At 37.2% G+C, this 19,248-nt stretch overlaps 1 protein-coding gene across 1 annotated transcript in view; it reads right to left on the reverse strand.

Moving 5' to 3' along the window:
* The window catches only part of DNAH3 (dynein axonemal heavy chain 3), a 222,912-nt gene that overhangs the window by 147,679 nt on the left and 55,985 nt on the right, over positions 1-19,248 (reverse strand). The window contains exons 18-20 of the mRNA XM_045848935.1: positions 7,785-7,938; positions 6,858-7,002; positions 2,282-2,493 (exon numbers count right to left, since the gene is read on the reverse strand). Of these exons, the coding sequence (XP_045704891.1) occupies positions 2,282-2,493; positions 6,858-7,002; positions 7,785-7,938 (511 nt within the window). The remainder of the gene's footprint in view (positions 1-2,281; positions 2,494-6,857; positions 7,003-7,784; positions 7,939-19,248) is intronic.

Genomic DNA, 19,248 nt, shown 5'->3' on the forward strand with positions numbered 1-19,248 from the left:
TGTTTGGTTAAATACAATTTATTCATAAAATTCATTTCACCTGTTTATACTTTAAAAAATGTGGCTACTAGAAACCTTAAAATTACACATGTTCATGTTATATTTCCGTTAGGTAACACCATCCTAGAGAGTCAACTCTGTTACTCATCAGTGCAATTTCTTCCTAAGGCCAGATGTTATCTGCTCCACCTTGTTTTAAACTGTACTAGCAATCCCTATGCTGATAGCAGTAGAGTCTATGCCTTAAACACAGGAACCAGCCTTTCCTGCTTAAGACCTGTGAAATGGTCAGAAACCTCATGGATCTACCCTAGAACTCCAGAAGATCCATTTTACAGCCTTGGAGCTACAGGTTGTTTAGCCTTCCCCCTTTCAAAACCAAAATCTGTGCAAATGGGTCTCCTGAGTTAGGCATTAGGACAGAGAAGAGCTTCCCCAGACTGGGGGCTGTCACAGGGCATGGCTCGTGGTGTGACCTATAATGTAGTAAGGAAGGGGCTTAGAGTGGGGCAACCCTAAGTGCATCTTGTGTCTTTTCTGAGCTCACCCACTGGACTTTCACTTCAGGGGCTCATCACTCTGGAGCCCCTTTCTCTGGCTGCACTCCACTCTCAACTGGAGCTTACTGTACCATACCTTCTACTCCCTCTCATCTGCTATTTCTTGTTCCTTTTTTGCCTAAGCTGAGTCAGAGACCTACATGTCAGTTTCCTCCCCCTCACTTACTAGCCACATGACAACTTAATCTATCTAAGCCTTAGTTTTCTTATCTGTGAAATGGAGACAATCATAGTCCCTACATCAAAGGTTGCAGGGAGGATGAAATGAGAGAACCCACAAAAAGTATGAAACAGAGTACCCAGTACATAGTTGGTATTCAATAGGCCTTAGTCATTATTATTGTTATATTTTAATCCTAAGGAATATTTTTTACAATTTGTCTATCTAAGTGGTCTATAAATGAAAATTATGAATGTCTAGGAATGGTTGGGATTTTGAAAGTGACCATGCGGGAGAATAGTATCATCATAGGTGGAGCACCAGGTGGAGGGTGTATGGCTTTCTAAGTCCCCCTGGAGTGTTGTTTAACCATTGATGAAGGTGCTTTCTACAGTGCGATCTCAAGAAGACACCTAGCACTACTCAACCTCCCAACCCTTCAAATGGTTAAAGTTCTGGTCAGGATAGGTCAACAGGGAGAAGCACCCTATGAACACCGAGAGAGAGCAGCTGCACCTCTGCTCAAGAGTAGAAGTCTACTCAGATGACCTCTTGTCTGCCCTTATTTATGGCCCTGTCTTATGTAATCTTGCGTTTCAAGGCTTTCTGGGAAATTGAAAGCAGCTCCCTTCCACAGAAAACTCATGAATCTCTCATGTACTGAGTTCTTTGTTTTCCCAGGGATATCAAAATGTTTCTAGCAACTGTGCTTAGGCTCCATTCTATAGAAGGTCAAGAGTGTGCCCTCACATTGGGACCTTCTAAAGACAGTGTTCTCAGTCTTGTGCATGGTTCTGAGAGAGGGAATTCCAGGCCAAGTCAGAGAGTTATCTGCCTATGAATGCTCATCTCTACCTCTACACAGAGCAACTCCCTGGTTGAGGCTGTTTCAAGGCCATTGATAGACCTTGAATGTGATAATATTACAGAAACACAGTGAATTTTTCTTTTTTCTGGTTAGTGTGCACACCACACTTATCACTCTCACACTCGGTTATTTATATAAATCCCAACTATTTTTAGGAAGGATATTTATTATTCTCATTTATAGACTCAAAGGGTTGAAAGGAGAGTGCAAAATTATTTCTGAACATTGCCTATTGGATGATGAAACTCCATAGCACAGCCAGCCCAAGCAGGAGGCATCAGTCATTGTTTGGAGCCCCCAGGAAAAGAGGTACTCTCTCTTCTGTGTAGCCTAGGTTGGGAACAAAGCAATGACCATCCCACTGTGATGTGACACCCTTATCATCCTTTAGAACCTTAAGCAGTCATATGCTAAGGAGAGCCTTGGTAGCCAATGGCTGGAATAGTACTCAACCACAGGCAATTGGGGTCTCCAAAAAAAAGGCACCAACCTGCTCATGTGAAAAGACAAGCAGTTCTTCCCTCATCCTGCTTGTTCCCTTATGTCAGAAGGCTATCGCCCCCACCACTACCCCCTTGGCTTCAAGTAGATTCTCCTTTCAAAAAGCTTATCCTAGTAATAGTTTCTATCTTCCAAAGGGCCACCAGGACCAGGTATGGGCTGGGCTTGTGGGGGGTAGGCAGGGACAGGGACCTGTTGCCAGTGCTGGTCTTTCATTCCTGGATTGCAGGAAATATTGAGGATAGGGATGTGCTGCTTGAACTTATCAATCTTGATTTTCACATTTTCTGCCAAGCGCCTGGGTGCAGGCACATCAGCGAAGGTCTTAGTCAATTTATATATTGTCCTCCACATATTCCCTATTTCCTCTGCAATTTCTTCAGCATTCAGTAAAAAGAGTGGTCCTGAAATAAAAAAGATGGATTGTGAGAAGAGTCAGACCATCAAGTAAAAGTCAGTCACATGTACCTTTAATTCCCTGAACTTAGAATTGGGCCTATGGTATGGATACGGGAATAAGCACAGGCTTTAGAATTGGGTCTGTATCTGAAATATCTGCTTAGCCAGTAAACTATGGGTGTGTTTACTGAACTGTTTGAAGTCTTACCAGTATCACCTGTGATACAAGAGTAATAATGAATACCTGGGGGATGATGGTAAAAGGTAAGTATAGTAACGTAACACCTGGCATATAATACAATGCAGAAAGTGAATCAATTGTTAGCATTGGTTATAGATGTTATTATATAAGTACTGAAAGGTGTTCCACAAATGCTGTGAAATATTAGCAACGTGGGAATGTGGGTGAATAGAGATATGGAAGTTCTCTGTATAGTTTTACCACTTTTATGTATGCTTGAAATTATTTTAAGATAGATGATTTTAAAAGAATAACTCATTTAAAAAAAAGTATGCCCAAAGATTAATTTTCTTCTCCTCTTTTTCTTTTAGGTGACCCCTCAGTAGGGTTTCACATTCAGTAAAAAACTTTCATATTGCTGCTTCCTTCCCCTTCAATATTTCAAGTTAGTATGAATTATTGCATCATGATGTTGCAAATCAATTCAAAAACTTTTCTTTCAGGGTTGCTGAGACCAAACATTGCTTCATGAATGTATATTCATTGATACTAATGTGCTTCATCAACCCAACATTTTTGTTAAGTAATCAAAAATTTAAATTTTTCAAAAAGAAGAAACGAGTGTGCATGACTTCCATGTAATATATAAAAAGAATAATATACCATATCTAAGTGATGTTTATCATGGGAATGCAAGGCTGGTTTAATATTTGAAAAGTAAATGATGTGATGTACCATATTAACAGTCTAAACAAGAAAAATTACATGATAACATTAATTGATGCAGAAGAAACATCTGACAAAATTCAGTATCATTCATGATAAAACCCTCTAAACTATTGTGTTTAGAAGGGAATAGAAGGGAAGTCCCTCAATCTGATTTCAAAGGGCATCTATGAACAACTGCACTAACATTATACTTTTGTGTACCTTAAATATGTACAGCTTTTACATGTTAATCATACTACAATAAAGTGGTTTTAAAAAACCAAAACAACATATTTTACTCAATGGTAAAAGATGGAATACTTTTTCCCTCAGATTAGGAACAAGGCAAGGATTTACATTATCATAACTCAGTAACAGAAAGACAGCTGATAAAATCCCAAAGTATTTGGAAATTAAACAACATACTTCTAAATAACACATGGGTTAAGAAAGAAATCTCAAAAGAAATAAAAATCATTTTGAGCTAAAGAAAAATAAAAATATAATTGATCGAAAGTTGTAAGATGTAGCAAAAGATGTATTTAGAGGGAAATTTATAGCATTGAATATACATATATTCTAAAATGAATAATCTATGCTTTTAAGAAATTAATAAAATAAGAGAAAATTAAATAAAAAGTAAGCAGAAAAGAAGAAATAATAAAACCAAAAGCTGGTTCTTTGAAAAGATCAATAATATAAATAAACCTCTAGCCAGACAAAACAAGAACAAAAGAGACAAAGTACTGATATCAGGAAGTAAAGAAGGAACATCAATGCACATCTCATGAACATTAAAAGGATAATAAAGAAATATTGTGAAAACCTCCATAACCACAAATTTGATAACCTAGATGAACTAGACCAATTCCTTGAAAGTCACACAAGAAAAAATAGACAGGCTGAATATGTCTATATCTACTTAAGAAATTAAACAATAATTCATAACTTTCCAAAACAGAAAGCACCAGGCCCAGGTGGGTTCACTGGTGAATTCCACCAAACATTTACCAATTTTCAACAATCTCTTCCAGAAAATAGAAGCAGAGAAAATACTTCCTAACTCATTCTATTAGACCATCATTATTCTATGACAAAGACATTACAAGAAAAGTAAAACCAGACAAATTCTTACAGGAAAAGAAAATTAAAGACCAATATATCTCATTAATATATATGCAAAATCCTCAACAAAATATTAGGAAATTGAGTCCAATAATATATAAAAAGAATTATATAGCACAGTCAATTGGGATTTATTATTCCAGGTATGTAAAGCTGTTTCAACATTTGAAAATCAATTAATGTAACCCATCACATCCATTGGCTACAGTAGAAAAATCACATGATCATATCAATAGATTAAAAAAAAGCATTTGACAAAATCCAACACCCATTCATGATAAGAATTCTTAGCAAATGAGGAATAGAGGGGAAATTTTCCAACCTGATATAAAGAACATATACAAAAAACCTACAACTAACATCATAGTTAATGGTAGGAAACTAGAATTTTCCCTGCTAAAATCAGGAACAAAGCAGTAATGTCCCCATCCACTACTCCTTTTCAACATCATTCAGTGGAAATACTAGCTAATGCAAAAAACTAGTACTAAAAGAGTAGGAGATACAAGGTATACATAAAACAATTTGCCTTTAACCTGATCCTCTACATAGACAATCTAAAAGAATTAAAAGTAAATTGGAACCATAGGATCTCATCTTTAACAGGAACCTAATCAACAAAACAAACAAACAAGCAAAATATGACCAAAGACACTAAAATTGAGAACAGGCTGACAGGGACTAGAGGGGAGAGGGGAGGGAATTTCAGGGGAAAAGTGGAAGGGTTTATAGGAACAAGTATAAAGGACACATGGACAATAACAAGGAGGGGTGAAAACGGGAGGGAGGTGAGGGTAAAAGGCAGAAAACTGTATTTGAACAACAATTAAAATAAAATAAATTAAAAAAAAATAAATTGGAACCAATTTACAATTATAGCAAGGTTCCAGAATATGGTTAATACATGAAACTCAATTGCTTTCTTATATACCATTAATGAACAAGTGGAACTTGAAATTAAAAGAAACATATCCATTTACATCAGCACTTTTAAAATTGAAATATTTAAGTATAAGTCTAACAAAATATGTGCAACATCTATATAATAATAAAGATCTATATAATAAAACTATCATGAAAGAAATCAAAGAAGAAAATAAACAGAGAGATACTCCATGTTCATGGATAGAAACACTCAACGATGTCAAAGATATCAGTTCTTTCCAATGTGAATATAGATCCAACACAATCCCAATAGAAATCCCAGCAAGTTATTTATTTATTTATTTTTTGTATATTGGAAAATTGGTTCTAAAGCTTATACATGAGCTTGGGATACATGAAAGACCCCAAGTAGCTAATATAATATTGAAGGAGAAGATAAAGTTGGGGGGCTGACATTTTTCCGTAATTTCAAGACTTATTATAAAGCTATAATAATCAAGTGTGGTATTCATAAAAGAATAGATAAGTAGGTAAATATAACAGAACAGAGATGCCAGGAATAGACCCACATATAGTCTTCAGAAGAAGCAAAATTTCAGAAAGGAGCAAAATTGATATAATGGAGGAATAATTTTTCAACAAATGACTTTAGAACAACTGGATATTCACATGCACAAAAATGAATCTAGATGCAGACCTTTTACTCTTTATAAAAATTAACTCAAAATAGATCATAAACTTCAATGTAAAATGTAAAACTATGAAACTCCTAGGAGACAGCATAGGAGAAAAATCTAGATGACCTTGGGTTTAGTGATAACATTAGATACAACACTATAGGCATCGTATGTTAGTTGAAAGAAATGACAAGCGAGACTTCATTAAAATTAAAAGTTCTATTCAGTGAAAGACACTGTCAAAAGAAGAAGAAGATAATCCAAAAATTAGAATAATGATCTTTAGTGATGGCAATATCCACTAAATTGCCTGAGCTAACATCTAGAAGTCATTCTGGTCTTTTACTCTCTCTCCATGCCCCCTTGCCCCATATCAGATCAATCATTAACTTCTGTTGACTCTACCTTCCTAATATCTCTCTAGCCTTCAGGATCTAGAGTAAAAGGGGACAGTTTATAGGTATTAATGGTACTTGGCCTTTTTTAAAACAGCACTCTAATGGAACTGATATCTTATTCTCCCACCATCTGCTTCTCTGAGTCACTACCCAATCCATGTCTTTGGGTGACTGCCTATTCTGTTTTACCCTGGCAATAGGTCTGGCTCTTTGATCCCTACCTTCCATGATTATCATATCAGAAACATTTGAATGTGGTTGCCTTAATCCAGAGTATCAGAATATGATACAAAGTCCAGCCAGAATCTGAAGTTCAAACTGTATTTCAGAATTGACTGAGGTAGACTCCTAACCCTATCCCCATCCTGCCCCAGCATAGTGAGACTGTGACATACCGTTCATCCACTCCTCTGACTTGATGCTAAATTCATAGGTTGTCACCCACAGCTGCTCATAAGGCACTCTGTTTGTCATCACAGTTTGCAGAAGAGGGAAAGTACTCTTCTCCTTTTCCAATAGAGCCTCCTCCTTATTGATTAACTGCAGGCAAAATGGGATGCTGTCTATTAGGTGGGTGGTTCTCCTGACCCCTACAAGCTACCATGGCAAACTCCTCAATGTTTTTAAAACCCAGTTGAGAAAGATACTTGTTAGCAAGAGAGGAAAATAAGGTGTAAATTCAATCAGGAAGGCCCTTTGCACCTCTGAAGGCCATGGCATCTGAGATCTAGCTGGGTAAAACTCGAGCATAATTTGCTACTTGCTCCACCAACTTTGTTCCCACTGTAACATATCCATAACCCCATTTTCACAATTTTCATGTGTACATTTGCTGTTTACATGATGTTACCTTCTTGTGTTGACTTGCCTCAAAGGTAAGAACTTTAATGGTTGAAGAACTTCATAGATGACCTTCAGGGAAAGTTACTTAGCTTCTCCAAGCCTTAGTTCTCTCATTTTAAATAGAGATAAATGGAGATAATAACAATACCTACCCCCATGTTTGTTATGGTGTTAAGTGATATAGCATATATGAAGTCCTTTGTACATTGTTGGACACATAATGAATTCTCAATACATGTGAGCAATTATTCTATATTACTCTGTTATAATTTCTCCTCTGTGTCCAAACTCAATGATTAATGAAAATGCTAGTATAATGTAGGAGCATATAAAAAGGTAGCTGAAAGTGCCTATGAAAGAACTGGCCCATCTATCAATCAATATTATCAAGCTGACAGGTAATGTTAGAAAAATACAAAACCAAAGACCAGAACCAACAGAAGTATAGAGTCATAAGTCCCCATCCTGAGACCCCGAACCTCAAATTCCACCAGTGCCTGATCTAGGTTCCTGGAAAGCTCATGAAGCTTTTCAACATTGTTCTTCATTTCTTCTGTAGTCATCACTTCACGTTTTCTAAAGCCTTCTAGCTCCTTGTTGTAGCCCTCAAGTTTCAACTCAAATTCTGAGCACCTGAAAGTAAAGACAGGCTGCTCACATTTGGACTTTCCATTTTGTGATTTTCAAAATCATAGCATTGTTCACCCATAATCTGATCTCATGAATACACACACACACACACCATATTTTTCAATGTATAATGTGCACCCACATTTTTGGCCCAAACTTTCAGGAAAAATATTTTGTTTTAATTTTTTTATTTAGTTTTTATTCATTTATATTTAGATACTTGTTTTTTTGTATTTTAAAGAAATTTTAGCATTTAATTTTGAACATATTATTGTAAAAGAAATTTTATGTAACAAATAATTATAAAACCTAAGAATAACTACAAGGTATTTCAGGTACTACCCATGTAGGATATGCATCCTTATTTTTCTCTACAAAATTTGGTCAAAAAAGTGTGCACTATACATGGTAAAATATAATATATATGTATATATCTTATATATCTATACCTAAGATATCGATATCTATCTATCTATCTATCTATCTAATCTTACTACTTATAATACCTCTTCCAAGAGATAGCTGCTGTAAACTATGTTTGGTGATTAAATACTTTTAGATGTTTTCCTCTATAGTTAAATATATGTGTATGTATACATATATACACACACATACATTGTAATAGTCAATGAAAGGATACTTTAATTTTATTTGTTAATATGGAGCAACTTTGTCAGGCTAGTAAATGATACACTGGATGCTTTAGGTTAAAAAAAAAAGCCATTTAAGAGTTGACTCATGCCAGGAATGAAAAAAACACATACATAGTTCTGGTTTTATGTAGTATCAGTGTAAAGTGAGAAAATAAAGAGATGTAGTAGATGGTTTTGAAAGGAAAACAACAACAGGAGTCTGAATAGACTAATAATAGAAATTATATATATTCTATATTAAATACATAATATATTGTGTATATGTGCATTATTTATTCATCTATTACATATTATTAAGTACTTAATACATTCCAAGAACTTCTCTAGGCATCAAGAATATATTTGTTGAGTACACTACTAACTTCCTACCCTCATGAAGCTTGTATTTTAGTTGGAGAAGAGCTGGACAATAAACATACATGGATAGATAGATGGATGAATGAATGGATAAATCCATACATAGACAAAGATAAAATATATCTGATAATAAATGCTCTGAAGAAAATAAAAGAGGGCAGAGTGATTAGTGGATGGAAGTGAAGCTACTTTAGAGTGACCAGAGAAAATCTATCCAGAGATTTATCTACTTCATCCATACCATCAACAAATCAGGTCTTAAATTTACTTCTCCCTTTTCCTAATGGGGTAGAGTAAAGCAGAGTTAAGTGGACAGGTTCTAGAACTAGGCAGGCTAGGTTCAAATCCCTCCTTTGCTGCTTAGTAGCTATGTGACCTTGGTTAAGTCACTTTACCTTTGTGCATTTCAGATATATAAAATGGAGATGGAAAAGTACCTACTTTAATATTTAATAAGCTAACACATACAAAATACTCAGAATTGAGCCAAGTCTATAATAATCACTATACAAGTGTTTTCTCTCATTCACTGTATTTTAAACTCTGTCAGTGTGGATTTTATTTCCTTAATTCCTTTTTGTATCTTCAGCATTTAGAACAGTGTCTGGCAAAAACCAAACAATCAATATTCATGGAAGGATAAGGGACTGCCCACTGAGAACAGGTACAGTGACACACTATAAATTTGGCTATTATTTTAAGAATACTTAATTCTGTTATGGAAGTTTTAATGTTCTTTTGTCCTTAAAAGTTTATGAAAGTTAATTTTCAAGTCGTTTGATTTGGGTTTTATTTCTAACTGCACTGTGTGGTAAGCAGCCTCTGACAGGTTCCCCAAGACCCCCTGGTATTTATAACACTGTGCAATTGTCTCCTCTCAAGCTTGGCTCCTCTTCAGTTTGGGCTAGAGACCAAATAACTCACTTCTAACAAGTGCAAGATGTCACTTTTAATATTAGGTTACAAAAAAGACTGGAATCTCTCTCCCTCTCCCCTTATGGGAAGCCAGCTGCCATGTAAATTATTCTACATAGAGGCTGATGTAGCAAGGAAGAGAGAGAAGTTTCTGGCCAACAGCCTGTGAGGAAGTGAATTCTACTAATAATCATGTGAGTGAGCGTGGAAATGGATCCTAACCCAGTTGGGCCTTCAGATGAGAATGAGCCTTAGCTGAAATTCTGACTGCAACTTCATGAGAGACCTTGAACCAGAAGCATACAGCTAAGCAGACTCTGGGTTTCTGACCACAGAAACTGTGAGGTAATATTTACTGTTTTAAGTTGCTAGTTTGGGGATGATTTTCCATGTGGCAATAAATAATGAATATACACTATTATAATGGAATGTGGCCTATATAATTTCTGTCTCTTCAAAATTTTTTTCAAGTTCTAAAATATGGTTAATTTTTAAAAATATACTATGGACATTTAAGAAGAATAGCTTTTTTTTCATTGTTGAGGAGAATGCTTGATATGTAATTGTTTACTTCTGCTGTGTCCTTATTCAAGTTTCACTATTTATTTATTTATTTATTTATTTATGGTTTTTGATATGTAAGAGTCGATATTGCTTTAACTTTCTTTTTTTTAAATTTTTTAAATTTTAATCATTGTTCAAGTACAGTTTTCTCCCTTTTACTTCAATTCCAGCCCGCCCACCCATCCCTTCCCACTTCCCGCCATGTGCCACCGTTCCCCTAGTTTTTGTCCATGTGTCCTTTAAATTTGTTCCTGTAAACCCTACCCATTCTCCCCTGAAATTCCCTCTTCTCTCCCCTGTGGTCACTGTCAGTCTGTCCTCTATTTCAGTGTCTTTGGTTATATTTTGCTTGTTTCTTTGTTTTATTGTTTAGGTTCCTGTTAAAGGTGAGATCATATGGTATTTGTCTTTCACTGCCTGGCTTATTTCGCTTAGTATAATGCTTTTCAGCTCCATCCAAGCTGTTGCAAAGGGTAGGAGCTCCTTCCTTCTTTCTGCTGCATAGAATTCCATTGTGTAAATGTACCATAGTTTTTTGATCCATTTATTTACTGATGGGCATCTGGGTTGCTTCCAGCTCTTGGCTATTGCAAATTGTGCTGCTATGAACATCGGGGTGCAAAGGTTCTTTTGTATTGGTGTTTTAGTGTTCTTAGGATATAGTCCCAGCAGTGGAATTGAAGGGTCAAAAGGCAGATAGATCCATTTTTAGTTTTCTGAGGAAGTTCCATATTGCTTTCCATAGTGGTTGTACCAGTCTGCAGTCCCACCAACAGTGCACTAGGGTCCCCTTTTCTCCACAAACTCTCCAACACTTGTTTGTTGCTTTGTTTAAGACGGCCATGCTGACTGGTGTGAAGTGGTATCTCATTGTGGTTTTAATTTGCATCTCTCTGATAGCTAGCGATATTGAATATCGTTTCATGTGTCTTTGGATCTTCTGTATGTCCTCCTTGGAGAAGTGTCTGTTCAAGTCCTTTGCCTATTTTTTAATTGGGTTGCTTGTCTTTTTAGAATGGAGTTATGTGAGTTCTTTATATATTTTGGAGATTAAACCCTTGTCTGAGGTATCATTGGCAAATATGTTTTCCCATACAGTTGGTTCTCTTTTTATTTATCTCTCAGTTTACTGTTTTCTTTAGCTGTGCAAAAGCTTTTTATTTTGATGAGGTCCCATTTGTTTATTCTTTCCTTTATGTCCCTTGCTCTGGGGGACATGTTAGTAAAAAAGTTCCTGCATGAAATATCTGAGATTTTCCTACCTTCATTCTCTTCTAGGACTTTAATGGTGTCACGGTTTATATTTAAGTCTTTTATCCACCTTGAACTTATTTTTGTATAAGGTGTAAGTTGGTGCTCGAGTTTCATTTTTTTGCAGGTAGCTGTCCAATTCTCCGAACACCATTTGTTGAAGAGGCTATTTTTATTCCATTTTATGTTGCTGCCCCCTTTGTCAAATATTAATTGACTGTAGAGACTTGGGTTTATTTCTGGGCTCTCTGTTCAGTTCAGTTGGTCCATGTGCCTGTTTTTATGCCAGTACCAGGCTGTTTTGTTTACAGTGGCCTTGTAGTATAGTTCAGTGTCAGGTATTGTGATCCCTCCTACTTTACTCTTCTTTCTCAAAATTGCAGCAGCTATTTGGGGTCCTTTATGGTTCCATATAAATTGTTGAAATGTTTGTTCTTTGTCTGTGAAATAAGCCATTGGTACTTTAATAGGTATTGCACTGAATGTGTAAATTGCTTTTGGTAGTATGGACATTTTGACGATATTAATTCTTCTGATCCATGAACACAGTATATGTTTCCATTTGTTTGTGTCTTCCTTGATTTCTTTCCTCAGTGTTATGTAGTTTTCTAAATACAGGTCTTTTACCTCTTTGGTTAGGTTTATTCCTAGATATTTTATTTTTATTTTTACTATTTCAAATGGGATGTTTTTCTTGATTTCTGCTTCTGCTGTTTCATTGTTGGTGTACATAAATGCCTTTGATTTCTGGATACTGACTTTGTATGCCTCTGTTTTGCCAAATTCATTTATTAGATCAAACAGTTTTTTTGGCAGAGTCTACAGGATTTCCTATGTACACTATCACGTCATCTCCAAACAGTGACAGTTTTGTACCTTCCTTTCCGATTTGGACACCTTTTATTTCCTTTTCTTGTCTGATCACTGTGGCTAAAACTTCCAGTACTATATTGAATTGAAGTAGTGAAAGTGGACAGCCTTGTCTTGTTCCTGATCTTAATGGAAAAGATTTTAATTTTTGCCCATTGAGTATGATGTTGACTGTAGGTCTCTCATATATGGCCTTTATTATGTTGAAGAATGCTCCCTCTGATTCCCACTTTGCTGAGTGTTTTACCAGAAATGGGTGCTGTACCTTATCAAATGCTTTTACTGCATCTATTGATATGATCATGTGGTTTTTGTCTTTGCTTTTGTTTATGTGATGTATTACATTTGTTGATTTGCAAATATTGTACCATCCTTGCATCCCTGGAATGAATCCCACTTGGTCTTGTTGTATGATCTTTTTAATGTACTGTTGGATGTGGTTTGCCAGTATTTTGTTGAAGATTTTAGCGTCAATGTTCATCAGTGATATTGGCCTAAAGTTTTCTTTCTTTGTTGTGCCTTTATCTGGTTTGGGGATTAGGATCATGTTGACCTCATAAAAAGAGTTTGGGAGTCTTCCATATTTTTGGATTTTTTAAAAAATCTGTGAAGGATAGGGGTTAGCTCTTCCTTAAATGCTTTGTAGAATTCTCCTGTTAAACCATCTGGTCCAGGGCTTTTGTGTGTTGGGAGTTTTTTGATTTCTGCTTCAATTTTTTTGCTGTTATTGGTCTGTTCAGGCTTTCTGCTTCTTTTTCATTGAGTTTTGGAAGATTATAGTTTTCTAGAAATTTGTCCATTTCACCTAGGTTTTCAAATTTTTTGGCATACAGTTCTTCATAGTAATTTCTTACAATCCTTTTTATTTCTGTGGTATCTGTTTTAATCTCTCCTCTTTCATTTCTGATTGTGTTTATTTGGGTTTTCTCTCTTTTTTTCTTGATGAGTCTGCTTCAAGACTTGTTGATTTTGTTTATCTTTTCAAAGAATCAGCTCTTGGATTCATTGATCCTTAGAATTGTGCTTTTAGTCTCTATGTCATTTAATTCTGCTCTGATCTTGGTTATTTCCTTCCTTCTACTTGCTCTGAGCTATCTTTGTTTTTGTTCCTTGAGTTCTTGTAGATGTAGAGTTAGGTTGTTTGAAATGTTTCTAACTTTTTTAGGTGGGCCTGTATCACTATGAACTTCCCTCTCAGGACTGCCTTTGCTGTGTCCCATATGTTTTGGGTTGTTGTGAGTTCATTTTCATTTGTTTCCAGAAACCTTTTGATTTCTTCCCTAATATCATTTTGACCCATTCATTTTTTAATAGCATGCTATTTAATGTCCATGATTTTGAGTGTTTTGGGTTTTTTTCCTTGGGGTTGGTTTCTAGTTTCAGTCCCTTGTGATCTGAAAAAATGCTTAGTATGATTTCAATTTTTTTGAAATTGTTGAGACTTGTTTTGTTTCCTATCATGCAGTCAATCTTTGAAAATGTTCCATGTGCATTTGAAAAGAATGTGTATTTAGGTTCTTTGGGATGGAGGGCTCTATATATATCAGTTAAGCCCATTTCATCTAGGGTATTGTTCAATGCCACAATATCTTTGTTGATTTTTTGGGGGGAATATTTCCCATTTTTGATAGTGGGGTATTAAAATCCTGTACTAGTTGTATTACTGTCAATATCTTTCTTGAAGTCCTCCAAGATTTTTTTTATACATTGAGTGCTCCTATGTTGGGTGCATATGTATTTACAATGTTTATATATTCTTGTTGGATTCTTCCCTTGAGTCTTATGAAGTGACCTTCTGGGTCTCTCTTTATGGCCCTTTTTTGGAAGTCTGTTTTGTCAGATATGAGTATTGCTACCCGGCTTTTTTTTTTTTCCTGTCCATTTGCTTGGAAAATTTGTCTCCAGCCCTTCACTTTCAGCCTGTGCAGGTCTTTTATCCTGAGGTGGGTCTCTTGTAGGCAGCATATGTATGGGTCATGCTTTCTTATCCATTCAGCTATTCTATGTCTTTTGATTGGAGCATTTAATATATTTATATTTAAGGTTATTATTGATAGGTACTTATTCATTGTCTTTTATGTACGTGTGTTCCTCTCTCTCTCTCTTCCTTCCTTTCCTTAAAGCAGTTCCTGTAGAATCTCTTGCAGAGCTGGTTTGGTGGAGGTGTATTCTTTTAGACTTCTTTTGTCTGGGAGGCTTCCTATTTGGCCTTCTATCTTGATTGAGAGCGTTGCTGAGTAAAGTAGCCTTTGTTGCAGTTCTCTGGTTCTCATTACTTGGAATATTTCTTGCCATTCTCTTCTGGCTTGGAGTGTTTCCATTGAGAAGTCAGCTGTTAGCCTTATTGGGACTCCCTTGTATGTTACTTCCTGTTTTTTCCTTGCTGCCTTTAAGATTCTCTCTTGTCTTGAAATTTTGCCATTTTAATTATGATGTGTCTTGAGGTCAGCCTCTTTGGGTTCCTCTTGATTGGGACTCTCTGTGTTTCCTGAATTTGTGTGCCTTTTTCTCTCATCAAATTAGGGAAGTTTTCCATCATTACTTTCTCAAATAGTATTTCTATCCCTTGCTCTTCTTCTTCTCCTTCTGGTATCCCTATTATATGGATATTATTATGTTTCATATTATCTTGCATTTCTCTTAATCCCTTTTCATTCTTTCTGAGCCTCTTTTCCTTTTCTTGCTCTTTTTGGATGTTTTCTTCTACTTTGTCATCTAGTTCACTGATCTGATCTTCTGCTTCATCGATCCTGCTTTTCATTCTCTCTACTGTGTTCTTCATTTCAGAAATTGTATTCTTCATTTCCTCTTGGCCCTTGTCGATGGTTTCTATTTCCTTTTTCATGCTGATGTAGTTTTCAGTTTGTTCATTGTAGCTTCCCTGTAGTTTCTGGTAGCTCATTGTGAGCTCATTGATCTTCCTGACGATCATTGCTTTGAACTCAATATTTGATAGTTGAATTGCCTCTATTTCATTTAGCATTCTTTCTGAGGCTTCCTCCTTTCCTTTCATTTGGGGATTGTTTCTTTGTCTTCTCATTTTTTTGTGAGACTCTTCTTGTTAGCCTCAGTGTCTTAAATTGATGTGTTCTGGCTCCCTGGGTTTATGGTATGAACTTCTTTAGTAGAATAGCAGTGAGTTTCAGTGGTGCAGTGTCCTTGATCTCCCAAGCTCACTGGTCTTGGGCTGTCATTTAAGTCGGCTGTGTGTTTGCCTTTTGGTTTTGATTGTTGTTGAGTCTTTCTTTGGTGGTTCTTTCCCACCAGCTGGTTAAATGAGGGTCACTCTGTCCACCATCTCTTGTACTTTGTTGTGCTGGTGAGGGGAGGTTGTGTTGAAGCTGGTTCTTCCATGTGTATAAGGTTTAAAAAATTCTCTCCTTGCTCTTGTTCAGTGGTTTGTATTGGGTACTGTCTCTACTGTTTAGTTGTATTTCCAGATAGGTCCTGGATTGAAGTTTGTGTGGTTACCACTCCCTCCTTCACCTTCTTCTGTTGATAACTGTTAGTGATTCCTTTGTTGTTGGGTTTCCTCTTCCATTGGGTATCCTGGTGTTCACCGCCTCCACCTATTCTTTTTTGTCATTGGTTGGAGGGGGAAGGCAAAATGGTTTAAGACAGCAAGAGAGTATTCTATGATATTTACAGTAGCAGCCAGTAGAGAAGAGATAGGAGATCCTTTGACTATGTATAGTGTTAACCGTGATCTTCCACCCAGCTAGCTGATTTTTAGAAAGGATGGAAAGAAGATAAGACTCTTGTTGGGGAAGGAAGGATTGTCAGTTGGATCTATAAAGCAGGGAGGTTGTGGGAGGTCAGATTCTGAGGTAAGGTGAGAGTAAAGGATAGTAAATAGGTATAGTGTGTGAGAGAATAGGGTTAACCACTACAGTATTAGAGTTCAGGAAACTTTGAAATGGGCTAAGATCTGGGAGAGGTGTTGTGAAGTAATTACAATTGCATGGAACAGCAATTATTTACAATAATATTATGGCAACAATCATATGACAGAATCTATGAGATCTAGGTAACAAGAATAGGGAGTACAGAACCTCGAGCAGTGTGCTAATGGGACACAGGTGAGTTAAAGGACAGTAGATTAGCAATACAGTATGGAAAGAGATATCAGGGGAAAGCTGTCAGATCATACAATATATCCAGCCTAGCAAAGCAGACTATACAAAAAGAAGAGGGATACAAAAATACTATTAAAAAAGATGTAGGAATACTGGAAAAATAGTAATAATACAAATATGCAATAAGTTGCAGGTTCTCTGTAATAGCAGAGTGAAATCTGTCTCACTGTCCCATCTGTTGTGATGCCCTTTCTTTGGGTTCAACTTTGGTCTTTTCACAAATCCAGGATTTTGTGTCACTTGTAGGTATTTAGAAAAAAATTTAAAAAATAAAAATAGAAAAGGCAGAGGAAGGAAGGAAGAAGAGATAAAACTGGAGGAAAGGACGGAGGAAGGAATAAAACAAGAAATCAGGAACGAGAGGAAATAGAAGTCAAAAGAATAAAAACAATAAAAATTACAAAATTAAGAATTTTAAATTAAAAGTTTCTTGGTTTCAAAGTGGCCAAACCAGTTTTTCTGCTCTTGCTGGCTGAGGCAGGCTGAGGGGTGATTGGTATGGCTTTTCCTCCTTGGTCAGCGGCTCCCGCACTGGCTACTGCGCTGTCTGTGAAGCTAACATGGCTCCTCAGCTCTGTGCCCTGGGTATGGGAATCAGGCCTTTCCCCAGGGTTACTGCTGTGGACTGGGGTGCGGGGATGCTCTCCCTGCACACTCGCCCTCGGCTGGGTGGCAGGGAGGCTGGAGTGATTGATCACTTCAGGAGAATTCCCCAAATAGTGTCTGTCTATTCACTCCTTCCTCTTGAGAAATTCCTCCTGTTCAAGCCTGCCGGTCCACACAGTGGCCTGGCTTCTCCCACAGCCAAACCTCCAGCCAGACCAGTGACTGTGGGGATCAGAGCCCACTGCGCGACCCAGCCTCTCCGGTGTCCATAGCCTCCAAAGGTGCTCACAGCCCTTGTGTGTTTGCTAGCACCTGGATTCCTCCCAGTGCCGCTCAGTCTTTGTTTGGCTGGGGAGGGAGCAGTTGTCCCTGCTCTCTCCCAAGGACTCTGTGGCAAACCCAGCAGTAGGCACTGGGCCTGGGGCTGCAGCCCCTGGACCACACGCTGGTCCCTGGGACCCTACCTTGTTGTAGCACTCTTCTTAGGGTCTGGTTTTTCAGTTCTGCCACAATCCTTGGTCCCCTATTTTCACATATGCTGAAGTATGTTGGTTGCTTGCTTCTCTACTCCATAGATCAGTCAGGATTTTCTCCCCTGAGCAGAGGGAAGCCGAATCTGCTCCTTCCTACTCTGACGCCATCTTAGCTCCTGCTTTAACTTTCTTCTGCCTACCTAACTAACCATCTTGGAGCACTAATGGTTTTGCCTCATATTAACATAGCTGATTCTCCTTGCTTTTTCTTTGTGTTTGCATGCCATACTGTTGCCCATAGAGAAACTTACGTTTTCTCTGCTACCCATCAGAATAGGATCAGGAACAAAGATTAGATCAGTACCAAGGTTAAATCAGTTATTAAAAATTTACAAAAAAAGAAGACAGAGGAACATGTTATATGACACATCAGAGCTGCAATCAGCAAAATACAGATTTTGGAATAAATGACCAGTTTCTTTAATAAATAAATTGCAAGGAAAAAACAAAGAAGAAGAAGGGGGATTCACAAAGGAAAAGAAATTTCAGAGACAAATGCAACTACATAGACATTTTTGGATTCTGGTTCAAGCAAGAAAATTATAAAAAGAAAAAATTAATTAGCTCATTTTCGTCCCTAGGTTACTTTCTATTGTATTTAAAAAGGAATTCAAAGTCATTACTGTAACCTCAAAGACATGCTTCTCTGACTCTCCAACCTCATTCTGTCGCCACTCTCCTCCTTATGCCAAGGTCTTCCCATGGCCAACCTGTTTGCATGCTGAGCTTAATGTCTGGAGAAATTCCCTGCTACTTGCTCTTCTCCACATCTTCACTTAACGGGCTCCTTCTCATCCTTCAAGTCTCTTCTTACGTAAGCCCCTTCCATACCACCTACTATTTTCAATCACTGGGTTCTGTTCCCTGTTCCTTTCCTCTTTAGAACTTATATTTATCTACTATATCTCCCACCTCTCATGTCACTTTTGTTCTCAGTATCCTCAGAGAAGAGGAATGGAGACAGAAGCACGGGGAGGGGGAGGGAAGTTAGCCTAGCCATCCTCTCTGTCCCCTGGCTGTTTTTCACTGAGGTCTTAAGACTCAGGGCTAGAAAACACAGGTGCCATGGAGACAGCCTGCTTCTCAGCTTCTTATTTGTTTTTTGTTTTCTAATAAGCTGTGATTTTAGACTCTGACAGATATTAATTTTGGAGAATATTCTCACTGTGAAAAAGCTGCCTTCCTTCCTTCCTTCCTTCCTTCCTTCCGTCCATCATCACAACATTAATTACTTACTAGATGCAAGGCACTGTGCTTTATCTAAACCTCAGAATACAGTCTGGGGTTCTCTCTCTAAGATACCTTTCCTTCTTCCCCCAAGATGTCAAACAGTTTTCCACTGAACTCTCATAGTAAGAACAGCTCACATCCCTGGATATCCATCATGAATATTCCAGGATGCTTCCAAGACCAGGGGACACTGAATGG

This window comes from Phyllostomus hastatus, unplaced genomic scaffold (assembly GCF_019186645.2).
Source record: "Phyllostomus hastatus isolate PE091 unplaced genomic scaffold, TTU_PhHast_1.1 phas_contig_64, whole genome shotgun sequence".
In the NCBI taxonomy this organism is placed as follows: Eukaryota; Metazoa; Chordata; class Mammalia; order Chiroptera; family Phyllostomidae; genus Phyllostomus; species Phyllostomus hastatus.